The 25,260-nt window shown below is 40.0% G+C and overlaps 2 protein-coding genes and 1 pseudogene across 4 annotated transcripts; 1 reads left to right on the top strand and 2 right to left on the bottom strand.

Moving 5' to 3' along the window:
• Positions 1 to 1,083: 1,083 nt before the first annotated feature.
• Positions 1,084 to 6,234, top strand: LOC148100264 (4-hydroxybenzoate polyprenyltransferase, mitochondrial-like). The gene is made up of 8 exons (XM_087848755.1): positions 1,084 to 1,405; positions 2,458 to 2,610; positions 4,176 to 4,189; positions 4,374 to 4,495; positions 4,742 to 4,827; positions 4,932 to 5,065; positions 5,784 to 5,972; positions 6,098 to 6,234. Exons 1-8 carry the CDS (start codon positions 1,102 to 1,104, stop codon positions 6,212 to 6,214), a joined length of 1,119 nt encoding a protein of 372 aa, XP_087704881.1. The 5' UTR covers positions 1,084 to 1,101; the 3' UTR covers positions 6,215 to 6,234.
• A 1,306-nt stretch (positions 6,235 to 7,540) lies between these two features.
• LOC148100263 (membrane-bound ghrelin O-acyltransferase mboat4 pseudogene) lies at positions 7,541 to 8,183 on the bottom strand (annotated as a pseudogene).
• Positions 8,184 to 10,221: 2,038 nt separating this feature from the next.
• Positions 10,222 to 25,144, bottom strand: LOC148100262 (zinc finger protein 462-like). 3 transcript variants are annotated; one of them, XM_087849301.1, is made up of 11 exons: positions 25,054 to 25,144; positions 24,634 to 24,698; positions 18,726 to 22,732; positions 18,385 to 18,641; positions 17,789 to 17,907; positions 17,294 to 17,425; positions 16,924 to 17,167; positions 16,146 to 16,288; positions 15,963 to 16,042; positions 11,880 to 13,680; positions 10,222 to 10,398 (listed from the first exon to the last, which is right to left on the bottom strand). In XM_087849301.1, exons 2-11 carry the CDS (start codon positions 24,641 to 24,643, stop codon positions 10,373 to 10,375), a joined length of 6,819 nt encoding a protein of 2,272 aa, XP_087705427.1. In that variant the 5' UTR covers positions 24,644 to 24,698; positions 25,054 to 25,144; the 3' UTR covers positions 10,222 to 10,372. The 3 variants fall into 3 exon arrangements, with proteins under 3 accessions (XP_087705427.1, XP_087705426.1, XP_087705425.1); XM_087849300.1 differs by having other exon boundaries at positions 25,017 to 25,140; XM_087849299.1 differs by lacking the exons at positions 24,634 to 24,698; positions 25,054 to 25,144 and having other exon boundaries at positions 18,726 to 22,944.
• Positions 25,145 to 25,260: the final 116 nt, after the last annotated feature.

Here is a 25,260-nt window from a genome sequence, read left to right as displayed (position 1 = left end):
TAAATTAGTAAAATTAGTATCTGCAATAAAGATTTTTTTTCATACATTGTATACATTCTACCACAGGCAAAGTTGCCTAAATTTTTATAGTTTTTATTAATATTTTGTAATAATTTATTTGTAATAATTTATTCTGTTCTGGGAGTGTATTTTTATGTATCTGTATTATATTATAAATACACATTAAAAGTGAATCTCTGTCCAAAAAATGCACTCAGTTTACTTTTTACTCACTATGAACATCATTCATTATTCTCGCCCAGTAATTAAGGTTAGGATTTTTTCTATTCAAATCCATTCTTCTTTGGCAGCATTTAAATAACCTTAATCAGATTTGATGGTTTTGTTACAGACTTTTCAAAAAGTGTTTTGCTTTTCTTTCACAAATGTGGGATTAAATTGTGTTAAAATGTACAAAACAGTGATGTCATGTTTTGTGACGAGGACCCAGGCACAGAGAGACTTGATGAATTTAAGAATCTTATGATTTAATAAAGAAATTTGCAGACTTGCACAGAGATGGTAAAATTATGATGACTGATAATGGAGACGAAGACAACAGATGATGAGGACAGGGAGGAACAGGGGTTTAAATGCACCAAAGTGACAGTCAGAGAGAACTCGGGACAACATTTAAGGATGCAGGGACTGACAGAGACAGGTTTATCTTGCTTGGCTGGGCAGCTTTCTGGGTGCTCAGCACCCCCAAAGCTCTGATCCTAGAATCGCCCCTGGTTTGGTCTTTTTAAAATCGGTATATTCTCTATTGTAACCTTCAGTGTAAGCTTGCTTTGGCGTTATATCAGTGGCGAGTTAGCAAGTGTGTTGGTAGCATTCATTATATTTTCAGTGATAGCTTAGCCTTGTTACTGTAACACCAGCTTGTCTCATGTAGGTGTGTGCAGTGTCTTACCTAAACAGCTAAAACAGTCAGGTTGTTTCAGCCAAAAGTTTCACATATCTCTGTTTCTGTTGTAGCAAATGTATTGGTTTAACCCTCGTTTGCGTGTGTCTTTCTGCTGCTGCTGCTGCTGTGTGTGTGTGTGTGTGTGTGTGTGTGTGCGCGCGCAGGGGTGGTCTTTATGAGTGCAGAGAGACACCATGTTCCCAGCCAAGCTAGCTTTGAGCACTCTGAAAAGGATCCACCATGGAGCTTGTTATCGATGTCTTTCTACCTGCTTCATCCAGAAGGAAGGGATACAGGCTGGAGATGGGCCCCCCTCAGACCCCCGTGTGTGGAAGAGAAAGCCTAAGAACCAATCTGCAATCTGGTCATCAATAAGACTCCTTGAAACACAGCAAAACGGGAGAAGACCGTTCAGTTTATCAGCTGCTACTATAGTAAATTCAGCACCAGTACACGTCCAACCGTACCTCCGGCTGATGAGGCTGGACAAACCTATAGGTTTGTACTTATATGAACATTACATTGTTGGGTTGTCGTGTCTTCATTCGCTCACCCCAACCAGTTGCGACAGATAGCCGTCCCTCCCTGTTAAAAGGGAGTTTTTCCTTCCTACTGTGACAAAGCAATCTCATGTACTCAGGTTTAACTTCAGCAGGTCATTATGACCATGTCTACATGCTTAAACACATTCATTTTCTGCTATGCAATGACTTTTATCTGTATCAGTTTTAAAAAAAATATTGATATCTAGAATATTTCAGAATTTTGACTTTATTCCAAACATGCACTCTTTAAGCCCAGAACGATTTTTAGCAGCATTTTCACCATGTTAACAAAACAGAACAAAACAAGAAGCTATAGAACATTAATACAGTCTTCAGAAAACAAATGGCTAAAATAAGCACGTCATCTTTGACCTTGTAGAACTATTAACTGGCACTAACAGGGAAGCATCTTTGTAAACATGTAGCCCTAACTCATGATGTAGATCAGCGGTCCCCAACACCCGGGCCTCGGACCGGTACCGGTCCGTGAGTCGTTTGGTACCGGGCCGCGAGAGTTGAGGCTCAGGTGTGAAATGTATAGTTTTCAGGGTTTTTATCGGTTTTCAGCGTTATTTTGTTATCGTTTTTATCGTTTACTCGGTTTTCCTTGGTCTTTTCACGTGTGTTATGAATAAATTTTCTTTTTTTCAGTACCGGTACTAGTTTTATTTTGTTGTATTTATCCGCGACACCTTAAAGGCCGGTCCATGAAAATATTGTCGGGCATAAACTGGTCCGTGGCGCAAAAAAGGTTGGGGTCCGCTGATGTAGATAATAATGGTTAAAATTGTTCTTTGAAGTAATCCTACCAAACTGTAAGACTCTTATGTAATTACTGTGCAAGACAATGAGTCTAAAATATCTTGCCCCTGCATTTTTTCAGTGTCACTGCCACCAGATTAATGTAGCTATTGGCTGCGCATTCATCTCTTTGTGGGCTTTGTTTCTGTTCTTATCTTACTTCCTTGTTTAATTCACTTGAAATTCATTGCCTTTTAATCGTAGGGACATGGCTGCTGTACCTCCCCTGCACATGGAGCATTGCTCTGGCTGCTAACCCTGGATGCTTCCCAGATCTGGGCATGCTCACACTGTTTGGTACAGGTGCTCTTCTCATGAGAGGGGCCGGCTGCACCATCAATGACATGTGGGACAAACGCTGTGTCCCATTTCAGGGTCTGCACGCTTGAAGTACGCATTTTAAGTGCGGTTACGTCACTGCCACGCGACGACGGCTGTCCCAATTCGAAGTGTACTTGAAATGCATACTCCAAATGCGCCGTCGATTTCCTCAAATATCAAGCGTGGTCCAGTGCACGCTTCGTGGTCCCATATATCCCACAATTCATAGCACGGCGGTGGGTGTGGATAATTTTGCCGCAAAATATGGCAGAAGGGAGCGGCCGAAAAGTGAACTGTCAAAAGTAAGTACTGAATATGACGTCACTTATTCATGTGCGAATGTTTAATAATGAAGAACATTAAAACATTGCTGTTGGCCACATGTCGGCAAAGTTATGTGACACTAGTGATGTTTGTACTTTCAGCATTAACTTGGTTTTAAAGCCTCTACTTCTAAATATACATATAGTCGACCTTAATCTTACAGAGAATCTGATGATTTTATGGATAATTAAAGTCAGTCATATATCCACAAACACAACAAGCTGAAAGTCAGTGATATAGATTATACATATATATATATATATATATATATATATATATATGTGTATATGTATATTCAATTCAATTCAATTCAATTCAATTTTATTTATATAGCGCCAAATCACAACAAATGTCGCCTCAAGGCGCTTCATAGATACAGAGAAAAGCCCAACAATCATATGACCCCCTATGAGCAAGCACTTTGGCGACAGTGGGAAGGAAAAACTCCCTTTTAACAGGAAGAAACCTCCGGCAGAACCAGGCTCAGGGAGGGGCGGCCATCTGCTGCGACCGGTTGGGGTGAGAGAAGGAAGACAGGATAAAAGACATGCTGTGGAAGAGAGACAGAGATTAATAACAGATACGATTCAATACAGAGAGGTCTGTTAACACATAGTGAGTGAGAAAGGTGACTGGAAAGGAAAAACTCAATGCATCATGGGAATCCCCCGGCAGCCTACATCTATTGCAGCATAACTAAGGGAGGATTCAGGGTCACCTGGTCCAGCCCTAACTATATGCTTTAGCAAAAAGGAAAGGAATATATGTATATATATATATATATATATATATATATATATATATATATATATATATATATATATCATAATAATCTGACAATACTATAATATTGGCCATATTATATTTACATTACCATAGTGAGATGACTTTAGTCTCATGAACAACATTAACTAATTATTATTTACTAGCTAATCTTAAATGACTGTTCAGTACAGAAATGAAGCCCTTGAATCATGTTTTACAGTCCTGTGGTCTCAGCCTCAGATACTCAACTAATCAAAGTGATGTCATGACAAAAATGATTGACCAACAAAACAATTTTCTCCTTCATTTCTGTCAAACAAAGCTGTATGTAACGTGTCTCGCGGTTAGTATCATAGTTGCTAGGCAACCTGAACAGCGCGACGAAGCATATACCGTCCCATTTCACAAGCCTCTCACTTCCGCACTTCTCGTACTTATAGTACGCACCGTACGTAGTACGCGTAGTGCGCGTACTTCAAGCGTGCAGACCCTGAAATGGGACACAGCCAAAGACTTTGACAAAAAAGTAAATGAGATTTTCTTACAGCTGACTCCAAACAAAGAACAGGACATGTTTTTGCAATAAAGTAAATAAAACTTCCATTGCCAAGCAGACGTTAGACTTACCTGTGTCACTGTCACTCCCCTGCTCAAAGTGTTTCTTTATTTTTCAGCTCTGATAAATTGAAAGTGTTCGTGTTTTTGCGCAGGTGTCCCGCACAGCCTCTCGACCAATCGCATCAGGAGAGATTTCTCGAATGCAGGCGCTGGTCTTCCTGGGAGGGCAGCTCTCGCTTGCACTTGGGGTTCTTTTGTGTCTCAACTATTACAGGTACTGAGAATCAATTTTATGTATGAACATTAATTACATTTTATTAGGAAAATATAAATAGAAGAATAGGAACAGGTGTATAGGTTAGATTAAATCCTCCGAGTCATGAGAAAAAAAATCAGTGCAGCAGTTGAACTGGATCACAATATTACTACAGTGTGTTAATTTTCATAGTGTAACTAAAAGTGATTATTTATCCAGTTATTTTGCAGTCTTTCCCTCACATTGTTCAAAATGCTCTCACAGTATAGCTCTGGGTGCTGCTTCTTTATCTCTTGTTATCACCTACCCGCTGATGAAGAGGTTCACTTACTGGCCACAGTTTGTGTTGGGTATGTGCTGTGTAAAATTATCTTGTAGTGTTCTTTGTCTAGAGTTAATATTTTACAGATTACCAGAGCTATAGCTGTTCTCTTGTTCTCTTCTCTCACTTTAGGACTCACTTTCAACTGGGGCGCTCTGCTCGGCTGGTCCGCTATTAAAGGCTCTTGTGATTGGTCCGTGTGTCTCCCGCTATACTTCTCAGGAGTGATGTGGACGCTGGTATATGACACAATATACGCACATCAGGTAAAGTAGTGGGCACTTCGTTCCTATTAAACACTATTCTTTTCTTAAACCAAAGGCTGAGTGCAGTAAATTTAACAGAACACTCTCATACACCGACACTACCCTGAACCAATGATACCTGGCAACATGCTTTTTTTAAATGCCAAATTCTGACACTGCCATTTAAATGTTGCAGCAGAAATCATGACCAAGGTCATCAGCACCAGACCAGGAAAGCAGTTTTTCCAGTCATCTGTTGTCCAATTTAGCTTGCAAATGATAGCTTCAATTTCCTGACAGGAGCCCCCAATGTGCTTTTCTGCTGCTGTAGCCCATCGTGTTGTGTGTTGAGAGATGCTTTTTAGCAGATGTTCTTCTGAGTGGTTATTTGAGTTAACCTTGCCTTCCTATCAGCTTCCTTTCTGTCCATTCTCCTCTAACCTCAGGCATCAATAAGGGACTTTTGCCCGGGTGAACTGGTATACGTAATAAAGTGACTGTTGAGAACCTGTAAATTTAAGAAGAAAGGAACCGAGAAACTGAAACTAATTTAAAAACAGTTTAAACTGTGAGTACCTGGTAGCTGTTCCTTTATATTTAAGAAATGCAGTTTAAGGATTGCAGTTTACTGTGTTTACTGATGTTTTTCTTTGAGGTGAACATGAGATTAATGTGTCCCATGTTAAAGTAGGGACCTTGATTGACTGTGACCTCGCGTTGTTTTGTCTTTCATAAATAGGATAAGGAGGATGACATCAAAGTAGGAGTCAAATCTACTGCACTGAGTTTCCAGGAGCAAACCAAACCCTGGCTGAGTGGCTTCGTTGTGGCCATGATGTCTGGACTGGTATTAGCTGGGGTCAATGCTGAACAGACTCTCCCTTACTGTGCTGTACTCACCGGTGTAGCAATGCACCTGACAAACCAGGTGAGGACCATGGTCGACTTTAATACAACATTTAAATGAGAAACATGCACAGATTAAATTCTAATCGAACATGTGTTTTAAGATTAGTTTTTCCATTGAAGTATATTTATTTTCTTCTCTCGTAGATTTACACATTAGACATCAACAAACCAGAAGACTGCTGGAAAAAGTTTGTTTCAAACAGAAACCTTGGACTGTTGTTGGTTTTAGGTATTGTTGCCGGCAATTTGTGGAAAGAATAAAGACAGACTCTGAAGAAATGAACAAGCCTTCATATAATTACAGACAATGTTTTATTACATTTGTGTTTTGTTTTTTTATGAGAAGCACTATTTTAACAACTTATGTATTTTCAAAAATTCCAGTAAATCTAAATTGAAATTGCTGCAATAAGTGTGATTAACCACCAGGGAGCAGTATGATTCTTCCTACCTGATGAATGTACTGTACGCCAGTGGCCTCATTACTTTGTTTTGGTCCATAAAACACAAAAATATCTGGGTCTTTGCACGACATCCTTCAAAAGCCACTGATTGACATTGGTGCTCTTTGTTTTTATGCTGGGCAGGCAGCATTTACCCACTTTACCTGTGCTTATGTGTCAGAAACCACTTCCAGTTATTAATTATAGGACTTTGGTGAGAGTCGGCATGTAGATCTGCAGACTTTACTGGTTCTTTTTGGTGCTTTTGCAACATGAGACTTCTCTCACCCATGATGTTTCAGTACTCTACGCTTCAGTACTCTAAAACTTTTAAACAAATTTGAAAGAGAATTCATTTACATCCAGTCCAGTGAAAAACAAAGTACATCTTCCAATATAGAAGGTATGTTTAGTTGCAATAACTTTATCATTTTCCCTATGAGTTTATCAGTTCCTTACATTGTTGTAGAGGAATTTTGGCCCACTCTTCTTTACAGTGTTGCTTCAGCTCGATATTTGCAGGCATTGGTTTATTGAAAAGTTTCTTAAGGTCCCACCACAGCAATTCAATCAGGTTTAGCTGTCACACAGATGGCCTCACATTTGACTCTAAAGTACTTCAGTATACAGAAAAGTTGAAGGTCGACTCAGTGAATGTAAGGTGTCCAGGTCCTCGGCATCCTGTGTTTTGGTTTTTGCCAAACGTAGTTCTGTGCATTATGGCCATGTTGGGTTTTTTTTTTTTTCTTGGTTGTCATTCAGTTGAAACTTGGCAAACCTAAACTGCTGCTTTCTTTTTAGAAAGAAGAGATTTTTCTCCTGCCAAACAAGCCACAACTGTTCAGTCAAATTGCACTGCCATGAGAGTCTGAGATGTAGCCCATATTACATCTGAATGCTCCGACCCAGAAACCGCTGAAACAACCGCTTTCATAGAGGTGATCACATTTGCTTTTGCTTTTTGATTAACAGCATGTGGCTGCTACTTACCCTCTTAATTCATATAGAAGAGGTAGGGGTGTAATTAGTGTTTTATAATTGCATCTGAAACGTAGAAAGTGTTATAATCTAAGCCCAGTTATATGTTATGTTCCTGAAGCCAAAGTCAACATTCTTTTTACTTTAATAATATAGCTTTGTTTGACTACTGTTCTAGTGAATTGAGGTTTAAAACGATAAAGTGCAGGATTATATTAACAAGTGGAAAAAGACCTATGTCTGTTTTGGATAAAAGTCTCAAACCAGACGAATTTCTAAATTCTACCGCTAGAACAATGCAGGTAACAATCATTTGAGTGTTTATCCAGTTTACAAAAGTGTCGGTGTAATATTTGGGAAAAGGTTCCTGTGAATATGATGGTCTGCTTTCACTGTTGCTGCCCAGGTGAAAAACCCCACAAAGTGTCCTAAGTGTAAACCATGCCACCACAGTGAAAAAAACCAAAGCACATGAGCAGTGGGAAGTGTTTGTGCCTTGCATAAACTAGTCTACGGAGCCATGAAGCTGTTGTGGCGTTCCAGCGACAAGCAAACTGTGACATGCATATCGATGCCTCAGTGGTCCAGAAGTCCCCATCGGATAGTCCGCTCCATTTGGAGAAATAGTCCCCAGATGAATCTTCCCAAAAGCCAAACCCTGCTGCGTTATTGAGGCATTCGCTGATCTTCCAGTGAGAGTAATACTGTATTCTTAAAACCAGTCCAAGACACCAGGTCGACAGGATGCCATAGAGCAGACCTTCCCAAAGTGTGGGGCCCGCCCCCAGGGGGCCCCAAACCAACTTCATTCTAAGCCAAAGACTAGAAAATACGGTGAAGCATATCTGCCCTTTGGTTTCACCTGCACAAGTGCCAAGGTAGGTCTCCCTGCAGAATTGGTTTTCCCTTCGTCGGGAGCACGCGCTGGGCTCTCCAAATCACGGACAAACAGTATCCCACATTCTTGATTTTTAGTTCACAAACACTTGTTGTAATGACTAACTACTCCTGACATTTTGGAGATGTTTGCTCTTTATACAGTAAAGTTACAGTGGGATACAAATAATATCAGGCTGATACTGCCACGATTTGTTCCCCCTGTCTAAATCACGGACAAACAGCATCCCACAGTTGTTTATGTTTTTAAACCCATTTTGCACAGAGAGGCATTTTTTTTGAAAAATTTATTGATGGCAATGTTGAATATTATTACACAGGAAAAAACAACTACATGTAAAATAATTACACCGTGATGCCTCTGTCTTTCTAAATGGAGGGACAGTAACTGCGTGTTTATATGTAAGCATGTAAAACCTGAAGATAGAGACAAAATACTGTTAATCTGAATATCTGCCATTCTGCAATTCCTCTCATGTAAACAATAACGTTGCCCACAACCTGACGTGAATAAAGGCACATACCTTTAACATTGCATGACGAACTCTGTATTCCTCGTCCACACATAAACGCAAAAAATGAGTTTTAAAAAATCTCAGTTTTCGGTGATTCGAAACGCCGTTTACGTGTGGACAAAGCAGCTGCGTTTTCAAAAATACCCGTGTAGGTGTGGACGTAGTGTAAAAGAGTTAGTCGTTTATTTTCTTACTACCAAGGTTATTATTGTTAACGAAAACTAACGAAATAACGTAATAAAAAACTAGAAGTGAAAAAACATTTTCGTTAACGGAAATAAAAAATAAAAACAAAAAAAGGAAAACTAACTAAAACTGTAATGAGTGTTCACAAAATTAACTAAAATTAACTGAATTTATAGCAAAAATGTGTTTAGTTTTCATTGATGTGTGCGTGTCATACAATAGTCAAGGGTGAAAATGAAGTTTAGTTTCCAGATTTTTTTCTTGCTGTCTAATTATGCCAGCAGGTGGCAAGTACGTTAGTTGAGTTGTCTGTGTTGCTGCTCCGTCCACGCGCAGAATCATGTCAGGAAAGGTCGGAGAAAGTGCCAGAGTCCAATTTGGGATTACTTTGAATATGACTGTGTTTTGGATAAAGCAAGTGTCTTGTAGTGGAAAGAGACAAATTATGAGGGACATTTCTAAAGGGAAAAAAATCCCACAAACCTTAAAGTGTACTTGAAAAGCTCACACAAGCAGGCTAACCTAGCTTACCTTAAGAAGGTAAGGGAGCACACTCAACCCTCATCCCCAGAAAACAGAAGCTAACCCCAGGCAAGGCAGCGTGATGCATCCCGATGTTAGCTGGAATCGCAACATACCCAAGGATAAGCAGAAGAGAATGACTGATATGATGAAACTGGGATTTTGTTACACTTAATTATTGCAAACACAACTAAAACTATAACTGAAACTAATCAAAACTAAACTGAAACTAAGGATTTTCAAAAAAAATAAAAACTAAACTAAACTGGCAAACAATTGGTAAAAACTAATTAAAACTGATATAAAATTGAAAATCTGAAGTCAAAACTAAATAAAAATAAAAACTAATGAAAATTGCAAAACTATTAAAACCCTGCTTACTACCTGCAGATTACCTGTGTTTGCTTAATTGTCTACTAAATGTTTGAGGTGTGAAATAAACTGCAATTGAGCAAAATATGGGTGTGTGTGTGTGTGTGTGTGTGTGGGGGAGAGAACATTTTTCTATAAAACAAAGGGGGGCCCAGCAAAAAAAGTTTGGGAACCACTACCATAGAGGATGCCAGGGTTGAAATCATGGATAAGATGTTTCAGAAAAAAGACAAGATAAAATCTAACCCACTCTAGCATTAACACTTGCATCAGCTTTAGGAAAACTACACCTAGTGGACTGGGTGGCGAGGTGAGGTTGATCCCCTCCATTAGAGTAATGAATTGTCCATAGGAACCCAAAGGACCACCAAGCAGTGTGGTAAAATTGAGGATGTAGTTGATAAGAGGGAGAAGCGTGACACAAGTCTGCCTTTTGGATGGTGTCAGTACAACTCGTTTCTCCTGAAGGTCCAAAGACACAGAGGTGATTCTCTGGGTGAGCAGCATCAAAGTGGACACTGCCAAGAACAGTCTGAAAGTGAAAGAGATATTGCTGTGATTAAATTGGATATCTGTATACATATAATGTTTTTACATTAGATGTAAAAACATTATGTCTAACTTAGGTTAAGAGTTCATCTATAATGGTGAAGAAATGGCCTCTGACATTCATATCAGAGTCTGTTTAGTACATTAGCTGTTCTAGAGCTGTGATCACACAAAGTTGATTCTTGGAAACGGCATCTGAGCGGTTAGGCAACAACATAACAATTCTTGGTAACGAAACAAAGTCAACAGGTGATGTGGTTGAATGCCTCAAGAATGCCTCAAGCAACAGAGATTGTTTTATTGAAAAACACATGGTCGTTTTGAGTTTGACATATTTCACAAAAGTGTGATTAGGAACATTTTTGCCACTGTGTTTACAACCCTGTACGCGTTTGAAAACTGAAGGGACTGTGCTGTGTTCTAATCCTATCAAAGATCAGAACATAGCTTATATAATTGAAAGAGCAAGATAAATTGCTAATTTCATGATGCAAATGTGTTCTTTCTTATGTAAATATGATCTTTCTTGAAAAAGCCATTGTCTCTGTTGTTCTAAACCTAGTAGATATTATTAAGCATTAGTGATACCTTTGAAGGTAATCAATGCCTGGATAACATCACGGATACTTGATTTTGAAATATGTGCTAAGCGTGAACTACACCTTAAAGTATCCAAAAATGTACTGCTCTGATCACAGGTCCTCATTCTTTTTAAAGGTGCCAACTTTCTGTAACTTGTTATAGAAGAGAGAGGTTTTAAATACATTTTTTTAAATAAATACCATAAAAATACCATACAAATCACTGCATGCTGCTTTATTTATATTTTATACAACATCCTAACTCTGAACAGGCTTGATTCATACAGCTGTACACCCTAGAGAATATTCACTTACGAAAGGTTAGGAGGATATAGCATGAAAACGGTCCCATATGTTTATGTAATTTGTAACAGCAGAGTGAAATCAAGATTAATACCTGATGTTGACTGGTTCGTGCAGGTAGTATTCCCTGTACTGTATAAGTAGGTGCCAGAAGGTTTGCCACAACATCTGCATAACAAATGCCCAGGTGTGGATACAACTGTGATCCACACAGCACACGAGTAGAACAAAGGCAAGTGTGGAGGTGAACAGCTTGTGCTGTTATCCTGTTTGGTTTTCTCCAAACGTGATGCTAGACATCGCTATTGAAGCCTTTAGAGTCTCAGATGTAGCTCTTCTACATATATTTCTTTGGTTTGTCTGAGCATCTTCGCCTTGTGCATTGTTTTATTACACATGTGAATCAGATCAATAAACTGCCAGACAATTTGTTTTTATAGAGGTCACCATACTTGCTGATGATTGTAGCATTTGGCTGTTACTTACCTTCTTACATCCTATAGACGCAAAGATTTAGTTTTTCCACACTGCTTCTGCATTTTGCTTACAAAAATGCACAAAAACTAATATTTATTTTTACCTTCTTGCTCTTGCAGACAATCATCCTCCTTCATCCCGTCGTGGTCACCAGGCGCCTGATCTTGGTGTCGTTCCTCATCTTCTGTGAGCATCTCAGATTCTTGGTTCTGCTTCTGCTCGAAAGGACCTTTCTCTTCTTCCTCCTTGAAGCATTCAGGAGAGTGCACTTCCTTCTTCAGACATTCTTCCTCAAGTACTGGTATTTCTGTGCAAGGTTTAGGTTCCTGTTCACTGCTTTGCTGAGTGTGCACATTCAAGGCTGAATTTGCCTCTATACCAACTTGACTCTTTGGATTCTGGAACAAAGGGAAGTTGCTCTCTTCAGCTAATGGGATATCACTTGCATCACTTGCCTCAGTGCCCTTCTCCATCTTAACCGTTTTACCCTCATCTGCCTCCTTCATCCCGTCATGGTCACCAGGCGCCTGATCTTGGTGTCGTTCCTCATCTTCTGTGAGCATCTCAGATTCTTGGTTCTGCTTCTGCTCAAAAGGACCTTTCTCTTCTTCCTCCTTGAAGCATTCAGGAGAGTGCACTTCCTTCTTCAGACATTCTTCCTCAAGTACTGGTATTTCTGTGCAAGGTTTAGGTTCCTGTTCACTGCTTTGCTGAGTGTGCACATTCAAGGCTGAATTTGCCTCTATACCAACTTGACTCTTTGGATTCTGGAACAAAGGGAAGTTGCTCTCTTCAGCTAATGGGATATCACTTGCATCACTTGCCTCAGTGCCCTTCTCCATCTTAACCGTTTTACCCTCATCTGCCTCCTTCATCCCGTCATGGTCACCAGGCGCCTGATCTTGGTGTCGTTCCTCATCTTCTGTGAGCATCTCAGATTCTTGGTTCTGCTTCTGCTCGAAAGGACCTTTCTCTTCTTCCTCCTTGAAGCATTCAGGAGAGTGCACTTCCTTCTTCAGACATTCTTCCTCAAGTACTGGTATTTCTGTGCAAGGTTTAGGTTCCTGTTCACTGCTTTGCTGAGTGTGCACATTCAAGGCTGAATTTGCCTCTATACCAACTTGACTCTTTGGATTCTGGAACAAAGGGAAGTTGCTCTCTTCAGCTAATGGGATATCACTTGCATCACTTGCCTCAGTGCCCTTCTCCATCTTAACCGTTTTACCCTCATCTGCCTTGTTATGCATCTTGCTGTCATCATTGGCCAACTGTAAGATATGATGCAGTATGTCATCTTCTACCTTTGCTTCGATGTTCAGTGTTTTATGCTCAAGTGCTTTAACGTCTTGCTTTTGAGCTAGCGTTTCTTCATCCACTTTGAAATCATTTCCTGTCTCCGTTTGTTGTTTGTCTCCAGATTCTTTGAATTTAGGTTGGGCTTGGTTTTCATTTGTCTGCCTCTCTTCCTCTGGATTGCCGTAATCCTCACATGGGGTATCTGTAATTTTCACTTCTGTTACACTTTGTTCCACATTTCCTGTCTCCTGTTCTCTTGCAGTCTCTAGCAGCACAATCTCTGCTTGTTTTTGCAGCTCTTGTTGGACAGTAGAGTTTGGTTTTGCATTTTCATGTTGAATGTCTGATTCGGAAGTCTCGCCAGGACTTTCTCCGTTGGTTTCCTGGCATTCCCTGATCTGGAGTGCACTTTTCTCTGTGGTATAGTTTTCTTCCTGGTTCTCAGCTTGTGGAACCTCATCACAGTCCTCCATTTCTACATCTTCTCTGTTCTCATCGAGCTGGTCCATGTTAGACAAATGTTCCTCTTCTGTTACTGGCACATTATCAACGCTTGCCTCCAGCTGATCAAGGCTCACCTGACCCACGAGTTCATGATTCCTCATGACCTGCATAGACAGAATCAAGGTCCAAATTATGATACACTTTTCCAACACATTATATTGGGGTGGGGGTGGGGCACTGATGATGTAGAAGCCTCAAAAACTCATTTATCCAATATAATACACTTGGAGTAATGGGGTTGAGATAAGACTCCCAGTCCTATAGAAGTTAATGGGAAGACAGACATGACATAGTAAACACTTTCCTTGTGAGTTTATGGGCGTAGTCACTGATTTTGGAAGCATACTGAATAAAACATTACTACAACTATTTTGCAAATCATGTTTAAATTGCTTAAAAATGTTGGATTATCTTTTGTCTGCTTACTGCATAGAGATAGCAGTTTCACAGTCAGCCCCTCTCCTTCTTACCACATCTTATTCTTTGAAATAGAAGTGGGCAGTATAAACGGTATACGATAGAAACGATATAAATTTGGCCAACGGTAGAGATTTTGACTATACCGCTCTACCGCGATAGCGTATGTTGATGGTGTCATCAAGCTGCGCCTGTTTTGGTTGAAAGCATTGCAGCGGCTAAAAACAACATCATCTGCAAATTATGCTGAGCGACAGTAATAGCAAAGAGACAAAGCATTTTTGGAATATGGGGATAGCCAAAAACTCCACTCCTCCACTTCCGTCCCATTGATTCATTAATGCTGAATTCTCTTGCAGCTGCTATATTCCCATGTTGTTGCAGTATATTAATGACTAACCTCGTATTGTGGATGGATTATCTCAGTTGTTCTCTTGACTGAAGTTTGGTCCGTTTACAGCATCCTGCCATGCAATTGCATTTGTCCCTAACCACTAGAAACCCTCACGTTAACTTTTATCGAGTGGGAAAAAGTTGGCGTTCATCCTTCAGCTTCACTGTGCTAATGTTATGCTAACGTAGCTGTGTCGCTAGCAATCACGTAGGACATCATTATATACCAGCTAGCCCAACTTCAGTAACCCTACAAATGTCACTGCTGTTTAGTTTTCTGTCTTCATTTATATGTTGGAAGTGATAGCAGAGCTGTACATTTTAATTTTTTCAGAAATCTCTCAGTCAGAACATGCTATATCATGTTTAGGTGGAAGCTAGCGAGCAAATTTCCTGCTAACTTCTAACTCCATTCAATTTAATAGATTCTGTTTTCATGGATGCCTGGATGTTAAACTTAATTGTTACACCTGGTAGAGCAGAAACGCTGATCATTTTATTAAAGATGAAAGAATTGAGACAGTTTGTAACTCTCAGTGATGCTGCAGTGTTTGTTTGACTTTGGAACCTGAAGTGGACGGAGTTTTGGATTACTCCGCAAGGCTCCTGACTACAGCAGCCGTAATGCTCCGGCAATCCATCAAGCGGTGCGCTTTCATAGCTCTCCAAAGTCGTACTAAAACATTTTTTGATTTCTACGCACCGTGTAACACAAAATCGGTTTGAGGTCAGTAAGCACAACCAGAATTCATACATAAGGCACACTGTCGATTTTTGAGAAAATTAAAGGATTTTAAGTGTGCCTTATAGTGTGTAAAATACGTTATACAGAAGAAAAGAATATATCGTGATATATATCGTTACCACACATGCTTCAAATTATACCGTGATATGGATTTTAGGCCATATCGCCCAGCCCTACTTTGAAACTAATATGGTTGTGGTGAAAATGCTAATCTTGGGGCATCAAAACACAATTTCAGAAACCAACGGATGATGTCACAGTAGTTGTCCATGTCCATCTTTGACATTACCTATGGTTTAATCCCTGTAAATGTAGCACTTTTTAATAGCCAGGGAATTTGGGTAAGATATGCACTGCATCACTCCATTAGGTGCAACCTTAATCAATATTAAACAGATTTGTGGCAAAGTTTCAGGAAGGAAGGAATCAAATGGCCCAGTGCCAATGTCTCTGTAGCGAATGTGATATGTGAATAAAACCATTCTTTTGCAAAAGTAAGTCCACTGTCTATATGTAGCTTGTGAAAGTGATGCAGTGCTACTAAACAAGAGGCATGGTTGACATTTAAAAATGTCATTCTGATGAATTCTTTATGTTCATTTTTATATCTATTCATATTTTTAGGATGTATGCTCCCACTCTCTTTCGTTGGCTACTCCCTTCAAATATCAGACATGTTGACGTCTGACATCTAATTGCTGCTTACATTTTTTATAGGCTTAAATAACTTCATTCTTCATTCAACTTCATTTTCTCTTGATTTTCTAAGTCTTCATGGTTATGACAGCAGTGTGTAGAACAAAAGCACCGTCCGCCAGTTAAAGAGAATACCTTTTTTGACCCAAAGATGATGCCTTGATGGCAACGTGACAGTTTGGGGCGACGAACCTCTATTGGCACTACACGTTCCTCTGTAAAGAAAAAAAAAAGGAAAAAAGGGAATGCTTATGTGACAGCGTCAGGTATCGGAAAGCAGAACACGTTCCTACAAATCCTGCAAATGCTCCAACATACCACGATGCAAGACTATGTGATCAATCATGTTGTTCTTGTTCTTAGTTTGGTACAGACAGAAAGGGCAGCAGAGGTCCTTCTGATGAGTAGGCTTTGACTGGCAGGTAGAGTGACCCCTCTCCATGTGCATTTCCAGAGTTTTCCTAATGACAACAGGAGAAATCAGTGATAACATTGCAAATCTGTCGGTGTTTGGTGACAACTCCTGTTGAGTAATGAGTAAAAATGACAAATTCAAGATGTCTGTCAAGTCAAATACCTCATAAAACTCATCCAAGTTATTTCCATACATCTAAAATAATTGACAACAATGTCTAAATCTGAATAAAAGAAGCTTCTTCTTCAAAAAGGGTTCAAACAGCAGATAGCGTGGCATATTTGATTTAGCACACTTTTATGCCAGGTTCTCTTCCCGATGCCACCGCAAAGGGATTTGTGTCTCCTCCTTGAGGCAAACCAGGAATGCATTATGTCACCTGACTATAGAAACTAGTCAGATCCTGCACATCTGTGATAATGCAGAATTAAAAGTATCAATTATTACTCATCCTATATGCAAATGCGAGAATAAATGCAACATTTAAAACAAATGTGAAGACAAATATTTACATAAAAATATTCATTTGTGTACATTTTCCATTTTCGAAAACAAAAGCTAAATAGTTGAAGCTAAGTAGTACAATTTGCAGATTTTTAGTAACACACTAAATTTTATTAAAGAAAAAAAAGCCAAAAATCTTTTGTACACACAAAACTACAAACTCTTGCAGCACCTTACCTTAAACCTGTGAAAAAGTTGCAGTCTTTACATCTGAGGATTTTCTTTCCATGCCGATTTAGGTAGTGCCGCCGGATACTAGACAGGTGTCCAGTGCTGAAATTGCAGAACTCACAGTGAAGCACGCTGTTCTCAGGTAATTTTGAAAGTTGCACGTTCACTTTAGATTTGATGCTGCTGTGTGCCATCATGGTGTAGTGGTTTAACTGGCGCCGCACATCTGGGGGCTCCAAGTACAGAGATCCTGTCAAAGTTTCAAGGACCCACAGTCTGTTAGTACTGCTACAAAACCAAAAACTGTTTGTTTTATGAAAACCAAGACCACGTTTAAAAAAACACACACACACAAAAAACATGAGAGATGACTTGCCTTTAATCAGTTCAGGTCCCTCATCAATTTCAGGCAAGCTGTTCATTTTCTCTGATGAATTAGAGGACTCATTATCAAACCTCTCTTCGCTCTCATCCTTGTCTTCAGTATCAGCTGCAGCCATGATGAGATCTAAGCATTCAGCAAAAGAATAACCAAATGAAAAATGAAAGACATGAAAGAAAACGCAGACATAAAGCCACACGAAATCTCTCAAACCCCTTCTTGTGAAATTTGTGGCTGTCTTTAAAACTAAGCCAAAACCATCCCAGTCTGAACAGTTAAAGTCAGCTTCTAATATAAAATGCACCTGTGACAACTCATATTATCTTGACCAAATCCAGTATACAGAAAACGTATCCTAATAATCTACAACAAAAGACTAATTTTAAAAATTCTGGTGATTTTGAAATCAATGTTCGCAGATCAAAGTCAATGCATTTGACACTTAATGTTCATAAGATACCACTGGTGATGTTACAAATGAGTTCTTACCATTATGCTTTTTCATAAAATGACTCCTCCAGAGGTCAAAGACTGTTGTCCGATAGGTACAGCAACTACACAGAAAAGGTCTCAGAGTTCCAGATTTGTGGATGAGATATTTTCTAATGCTGGTGAGGTAAAAAGAAAAAAAAAGGTTTACAATCATTCAACTCTCACAAAAAATACAGCTTGGGGTGTTTGGGACTTGCTTTAACGAATAAAGTAATCAAAATTCAATTTTAACAAGCCTGCGAAAGATACATTAGTCAAACAGAGAGTAGATGAAGTAACTCCTATAATCTGTAAAGGAGGTATAATTTCTCTACTTTGGTTCTCTTGTCAGAAAGCCATTGGTTCGATTCGATAGAAGCTTTTCTGCAAAGTTTTTCTAATACCCAGATAGGCACTGTACTTTTTCAGACTAAACAAGACCAACTGCTAAAATTTCCATTTGGCTATGTTACTTTTTAAGTGAGCCCACAAAAAAAAAAAAAAAGCGTGGCAAAATGGTGTGACTGCTTTAATATACGAGCCTAAATTTAGCCATTATTAATACTTTTTTTTAAGTTTAGTTTTTTAAAATAAAAAAAGTCCAAAGTTCTTACTTGTGTTTTAATCCAGATGTGGAGCTATTGTCCAGTTTCTTGATGGCTGCGTGGCTGTGCTCATGTGAATGCAAGCCTTTCAATGACATAAACATCTGGCCGCACTGTTTACACGTGTGTATGTCTCCATTCGATTCTAGTTCTGGCTGCTCTACATCAGAGAGTTCTGATGTAGCGGCGCTCTGTACTGGTGTCCCGTTCCAACAATTAACCTCGTTCACAGTTTCCAATGTGGTCGTTTCGTCTTGCCTGCAGGGCTGGAAATAATCACCATAATGGTCAAATAACACGAGTAGATCAGAAGACAAAGAGTGTAGACAGGAATTACAGCGTCAACTTACCTCGCTGGATTCTTGCTCTAGTGTTGTGCTAATAAGCGACTCCTTTCTCTGCGCAGCCTTGGCCTTTTTTAGCATCCTTGCTCTGTGGCGATCCATGTGATAACACACCTTTCTAATCCCATTTAATTGTGTGTTGCAGTGGTCACATTTGTAAACCCCTGTGGTTTTCTTTTTCGTCAATCCTAGTGACAACATAGTAAAGTCCAATTTCCACTCTGAGCGGTGAAAAGTACTATAGTGGTCAATGAGCAGCTGCGACGACTTGAATGTTAATTCTGGACATTTCAAACATTTAACCTTTGTCCTGTTGCCTGATTTAAGTACATTGCTGGGAGAGTTCCATTTACGCTTATTATATTTCTCAAGAAGTTTGTAAATACTGACTGCATCCAATTTGTGAGTATTTTTGTAGTGGCACTGGAGGTATTGATACAGTCCTTTATAGGTGCACATCTGGCACTTGTACAACTGTTTGTTGCTGCGGAGGCCGGACAGCAAAGTTGACGGGGATGCCTCAGGAGTTTCCGTTTGTGGAGCTTGTCTACTTTCCGCAATGCTTACTTGTCTCGAAGTTTTGTTTTTCACAGAGGCATCCTCCCGTGCTGAGCCCTGAGATGTGTGAACCGGCTGGCTTTCAGTGTCAGTGTGCTCATACACTTCTGTGTCATGATGAACCATCTTACAGTGAGCATTGAATTTTCTCAGTGATCCATGGATTTGTGAACATTTTTTACACAAGTACCCTCTTTCATTAGAACTTTTTCCTAAAGTACAATTGACCATGTTTGATGCAAAGACTTCACCTGTCTCAAGTTCATCTGCCCGGACTACAATTGCTGGATGCTTCATTTGACAGTGAGTGAGGGTCCCCTGGTAGCTAGCATTCACATATGGACACTTTGGACACTTGTAGATCAAGAGGCTTTTTTCTGCTGTTATGCTAGACTTAAATGTCTCATGCAGACGTTTCTGGAGCTGCTTTTTTGGTTTTTGTTCTTGTTCAAATCTTTCGATTACAGCTTCCGGGTGTTTCAATCCACAGTGAATGTGGAGACTGTGTTTCCTATTAAAATTTGCAGAGCAGTAACGGCACTTGAACACTGTGGAGGACGCCTCTGCTTTATCCTGTGATTTACCAAACTGGTAGGAGTCAAATGAGCCAGGTCTGTCACTTTGGTCTTCCACCCGCCAGCTTGCGCTTGTTTCCTTGGAAAGTTTTGCACTCAAAGGATGAACCATTCGGTAATGGTGTGCCAGATCTGACAAAGAGTTAGTTTTAAAAGAGCATCTTTTGCAAGATAAACCAGCTTTATTTTGTCCAGATCTTTGGGATAGCAATCTGTTTTCAGTGCCATTGCCTCCACTCTGCTCTAGATCAGGCTTCTTCTTTTTAAGAAGGACCATTCCAGGACCGGCATATAACCGAGAACTTACATACTCAACGCAGGGGACACGTCCTAGGTGGCGTTCCTGGTAGTGCTCATAAACTGCTGCAGCTTTTTCATGTCTGAAAACACAGAATTCACAATAATAGCCGGGCTCTAATGGTCCTTGTCTAAAATAATATCTTAAAATATCTGTGAATGTACGCTTTATTTTGTGAATTTTCCTTAAATGTGTCTTCAGAGCATATATCGCGTCAGTTTTGTATGCACATATGTAACAGTTCAGGGACCTCTTTGTGTGTGGGGTTGTCACTGAGGGTGTTGCCCTCAAAGATCTTGAATGTGTCTTTGTTTTCTTTTTCTTATTCATTTTCATCTTGAGGATTTCCTGAGCAGCTTCTTCATTTTGAGTGGATGTTAGAGGAGATTTCTGTGCCTGATCGTGGATCTTAGATGTATGCAGAAGGACTTCTGAAGGCTTCGCCTTAAATCCATGATGTGTTTTGCTGTAATGGTGCATTACCTGATCCAAAGTACTATGCCTGTAGTTACAAAAGTGGCAAAAAAATGCTTTTTCTTCGCCTTCATTTATTATAGGAAGAGGTAGATGGGAAGAAGAGGAATCCTTTGCATTTGCTTTCCTGATTTCATCATGGATTAAAGCTGTATATTCAAGAACACACTTAGTGCTGGAATTACACTTTCGATGAACCTTAGCCTGATGGGTAATTACTCCTCTTATAGATGGATTTCCGAAGTTGCATTTGTGGCAGTAAAACAAGTTTTCTGGACATGCGTAGGACTTGTCCGGTCTCTCTCCTGTTTCTGAGGCATCTGCTGTGCAATCCTCCTTATACAGATCTTCTTTTTCCGTACACATCTTCACTTGTTTACTAGTATTAAATTGGGAAGATGAAGGACTTTTTGACATCTTAGATTCACTCTGACGTTTCTGCATCTCAGCACTGTACCATTGGACATCATCAGTACCTATTGGTGCATCCATAGAATGTTTTGCATAGTGATGACCAAGGATACTCTTAACCTTGGTACTTGTGTAACTGCAGAACTGGCAGTAAAATGTTTCATTTGGTAAACTGGATGAGGAAGTGTCCAGTCCAGCAGTAATTTCATTACTGGATTTTGTTGGAAACTTCGAAGATTCCCCTTTTGTGGTTTGGGAAGATTCTGAACGATTCTTACAGGCTTCTGGTGTGGTCTCTGAATGATCTACTACAATCACAGAATCTGAACACTTCTCAGATGTCATCTCTGATGCTGCATGTGATGTGGGACAAGCTGACTGTTTGATTTTATCTAATGTGATTACTTCATCTGGGTGGCTTTTTTGGTAGTGAACATCTAGACTCAGCTGAGACGATTCCTCTTGGCATTCAGACATTGAATATCTGCAGAACAATAAGGAATTCTCCACTTCATTTGTTGCATGCTTTGCCTTGTAATGTTCTTTCAAGGACTTCAATAGATTGGTAGTAAATTTACAAAGAAAGCATTTGAAAACCAAACTGAGGCCACATGATTTCATGGCAAATACATCTGAGGCATCTGGATGATTTTTCAAGTAGTGCCTCTTGAGGTCAGCTGTGCTTAAAAACTCAACTGGACACTCCAAGCAACGAAAGGTGGCACTGTGATCACTTGGGTCCTGAATGTAGACAGAATTGTATCTGATATAAGGGTGGTCACTTTGATAATGGGCAGAAATTCGCCTGATGCCCATGTCACTGTAGTCACAATGTTTACAAGAATACACTTTTGGCGCGTCTGCCTCGTCTTCATCTTCGCTGACTTCACATGAAAACTCGTTGCTGCTGGATGACTGCTGTCTATTTTCATTTTCATTTTCCGTGAGCATCTCTTCGTTATCCAACTTGGCTTTTTTGACAGGATGACCTTTTGAACTTTTACCACTGGATCTCTTCACTGCACTGTCAGGAACAGTTTCTTTTCTGAATTGTTCCAGAGTTTTAGATGGTGTCAAATCAGTAGTCAAGTCAGTGTGCAAAAAAGGGTTCGACTTACTTCCGGTGATATCTATCACAGACTTTGCTGTGACTTTAAACACACCACTACTGTCTGGACAGGAGCTTGAAGGAGATTCCTGCAAAATTTTCAGGTCCTTTAACGTGCATTTTGCTTCTGAGGTAGAAATATCTGAAAGAACTGATGGATCTTCCGATGTTCTTGCAGCTTCATTGTTCTGGTTTGCTGAAATGACACTTAAAGTTCTGTCGAGGTTTTCTGAAATGATGACACCTCCTGACACGTTAGGATTTTCTGAAGTTTTGTGACACAGTTCCTCATGTTCACTTAAACCATCCCAACTACAAGCTTTAAAATCACAGCTCTGGCATTTAAAATTATCTCCTGAACTGCTGTTCTCTGTGTTGGCTTTGTCAGTCCCAGGGCATAAATCAGCCTCTCTGAGAGAAGTTTCTGTATTGAGGCCATGCACCTTGTTAAGGTGTTCAAAAAGGTACACCTTGGATTCGAAGATCAGCACACAGTGACTACAATGGAAAGCCTTGACTTGGGATTCTTCAGTGACTGCTTGGTTGATGACTTGCTTGATGTGGCCAGAGGTGGAGCACTCCACGGTATCTGAGGGGGCAGGCAACAGACCAGTATAGATCGGCATAGGTCAGTATCTATTCACAATAGTGATGGTAAATTTGATTATTTTTACTGAATCGAGTTTTAATGAGTCACTCACCAAAGTGAATCGGATTTTTGAGTCATTTGATTCCCTGAGTCAGTTGACCAGAGTGTGCAAAATATGTACATTTTCACTCAAAGTTAATTTGTTTCTCTTTTCATGTGAGAAGATGAATGATTCTAAAAAATATATATATATATTTTATAGAGCAAAAACATTTCTAAAATTAAGCAATTTCCTATCAAAATTGCTTAATAAACATTTATTTTGTTTATTTTTATTTTATTAGTATTTTCCTTAAATGTGTTAAATATATATTTTCTCATCTAAATGTCCACTGAGCTGTGAGCCAGGAGGGAGGGGGTGAGTGAGTGATTCGTTCGCTCTATGATTCAGCACAGGAGGGAGGGGGTTCGTGAGTCCTGAGTGATTCGTTCGCTCTATGATTCAGCACAGGAGGGAGGGGGTTAGTGAGTGAGTGAGTGAGTGATTCGTTCGCTCCATAGTCGTGTCCAAATTCATGGGCTGCATCCTCCCGAGGACCCGGCCTTCGCGGTCTATGTGGGCCGGGTCCTCAGAAGGTCGGGTAGGCCGGAAGTAAACGGCCGTGAAATTGGACGGTCTAGCCTTCTGATTAGCGTCACCGCTGTCTCGGTGGAGTTTAATAAACTCGGCCGTCTGCTCCTTGCTATCTAAAATATAACAGGACACTGGCGTAAATTCTCGACTGTCTCATACTTCTGTTTAATGTTTAGTCAGCTGTGTAAAAAACCAAGGAGGAACCCACCCGGGGGATTAATAAAGTTTTATTTTATCTAATCTAATCTAATAACTTTAATCTCAGCCAAACCGATTTACTGATGAACAAACAAAACACTGAAAAAGCCCAACAATAACATTTTTAGGTTGTCTAAGTGACTTATATATTACGTTTAACCCGAGCAGCGAAAGTCCGCGGTGATCTGAAAATGATGTGCCGGGAGTTGTGCCGTTCTCGGCCGCATCAGTAACCCTCGAGCTCCCGGCTTGCTATCAAGCTGGTGGGTAGCAGACATCTCCGAAAACGTCGAAGCACTTTTGCAAATTTGCGATATCTCGATAAACCGAGTAGATATTTGATGTTTACACAGCTACTTTCTCGCCTGAAAATATGTTAAAAGTTTATTTTGTGACCCAGAAAGATTAGTATGAGTAATTTTAAAACTTAGTAGCGGCCGCCATTGTTGGAAACTGGAGTTTGGCTGGGCCGCGCTATGAATTCTGGGATATGATAGGCCACAAAGGACACACCCGACCCATCCTTCAAATTCGGGGAAAAGGAGGACGCATTTGTCGGCTGTATTCGGAGGAGTCTACGAATTTGGACAGCCTTCGGCGCGTCACTGTGACGTAATCGGTCTACAAATGCAGCCTCAGGAGGATGCAGCCCATGAATTATGATTCAGCACAGGAGGGAGGGGTCGAGCGAGTCCTGAGTGATTCGCTTATGCTTACGATTTAGCACAGGAAGGGAGGGGGTGAGTAGCTCAAATGTGTTGTTAGCATGTTAGCAGAGCGATGCTACTGTGAACCGAGGAGCTATTTTCTTGATGTGAGCTTCTACTCAGGGTTTTTTCTTCCAGTTCAGAGCAGAATTTTTTTTGTTAAGATACTGGATGTTGTGTTTTTCTCCACAATTTTAATTATAAGCTAGATACATTGCTGCTAACAGCAACAGGGATGAGTCAGTTGGACTTATGAATCATGATTCATGAGTCAGTAAAGTGATTCTCGAGTATTGAACGATTCGTTCATGATTCGCGCATCACTAATTCACAAAGACATTGCATAGCTCTGTGATACATACCGTTTTCCATCTTGCGCGCCTCTTTTAACCCACAGCCTTACACATTAAGTGACACACCTAGACAACTGAAAAAACAGATTATTATTTTTCTCAAGGCACAGAAGCAGCACAACATAATTCGACGCTACTTCGTTACCCGTTATTAAGTTAAACGCACAAGTGAATACTTAAAAAAAAGAGCGAGATTGTACGCTTTGCTAATATTATCTTTAAATATGGCAGCACAAAGAACTCAACACCTCTATTTAACTTTCAGTGTAGCATATTCAACAGGAAGGAGACGTAAAACGAGTCAACCGAATAAACAGATCCTACCTATTTTAACAAAATGCCGAGATGTGCAACTCGCTAAAGTGCGCGATGCACGCAAGGTTTTTACTCACGCATGCACACAAAAACAGGACAAGGCTTAGGAGGCACCGTTTTGAACAGCTGCTGGAGGTCGCATGAACACAGAACACGTTTCCACCATTTTTCCCGCGAGTGTAACTCTCCCTGGCCTGTGCTTCCGCCACCGCAACAAAACATCTTCACTTCCGTAGAATTCACCAACCCTTCAAAATAAAACTACTTGAAAACTACCTCCGCTGTGTAAGTAATTAAAATATCAGTTATAATGTTTTTTAC

The sequence above is a fragment of the Neolamprologus brichardi genome, chromosome 12 (assembly GCF_056152115.1).
Source record: "Neolamprologus brichardi isolate AB-2024 chromosome 12, ASM5615211v1, whole genome shotgun sequence".
Taxonomy (NCBI): Eukaryota; Metazoa; Chordata; class Actinopteri; order Cichliformes; family Cichlidae; genus Neolamprologus; species Neolamprologus brichardi.
Note: the sequence above shows the minus strand (reverse complement) of the source record. Positions and strands in the feature narration are given on the sequence as shown.

Coding starts and splice junctions, on each gene's coding strand:
- LOC148100262 (XM_087849299.1), bottom strand. CDS start 22,769: ATGCCGATCTATACTGGTCTGTTGCCTGCCCCCTCAGATACCGTGGAG. Junction 16,043..16,145: donor TCACATAGTCTTGCATCGTG/GTATGTTGGAGC, acceptor TTTTCTTTACAG/AGGAACGTGTAGTGCCAATA. Junction 10,399..11,879: donor TTGTCTGCAAGAGCAAGAAG/GTAAAAATAAAT, acceptor TTTCACTTTCAG/ACTGTTCTTGGCAGTGTCCA.
- LOC148100264 (XM_087848755.1), top strand. CDS start 1,102: ATGTTCCCAGCCAAGCTAGCTTTGAGCACTCTGAAAAGGATCCACCAT. Junction 4,828..4,931: donor CTGGCCACAGTTTGTGTTGG/GTATGTGCTGTG, acceptor CTCTCACTTTAG/GACTCACTTTCAACTGGGGC. Junction 5,973..6,097: donor CAATGCACCTGACAAACCAG/GTGAGGACCATG, acceptor CTTCTCTCGTAG/ATTTACACATTAGACATCAA.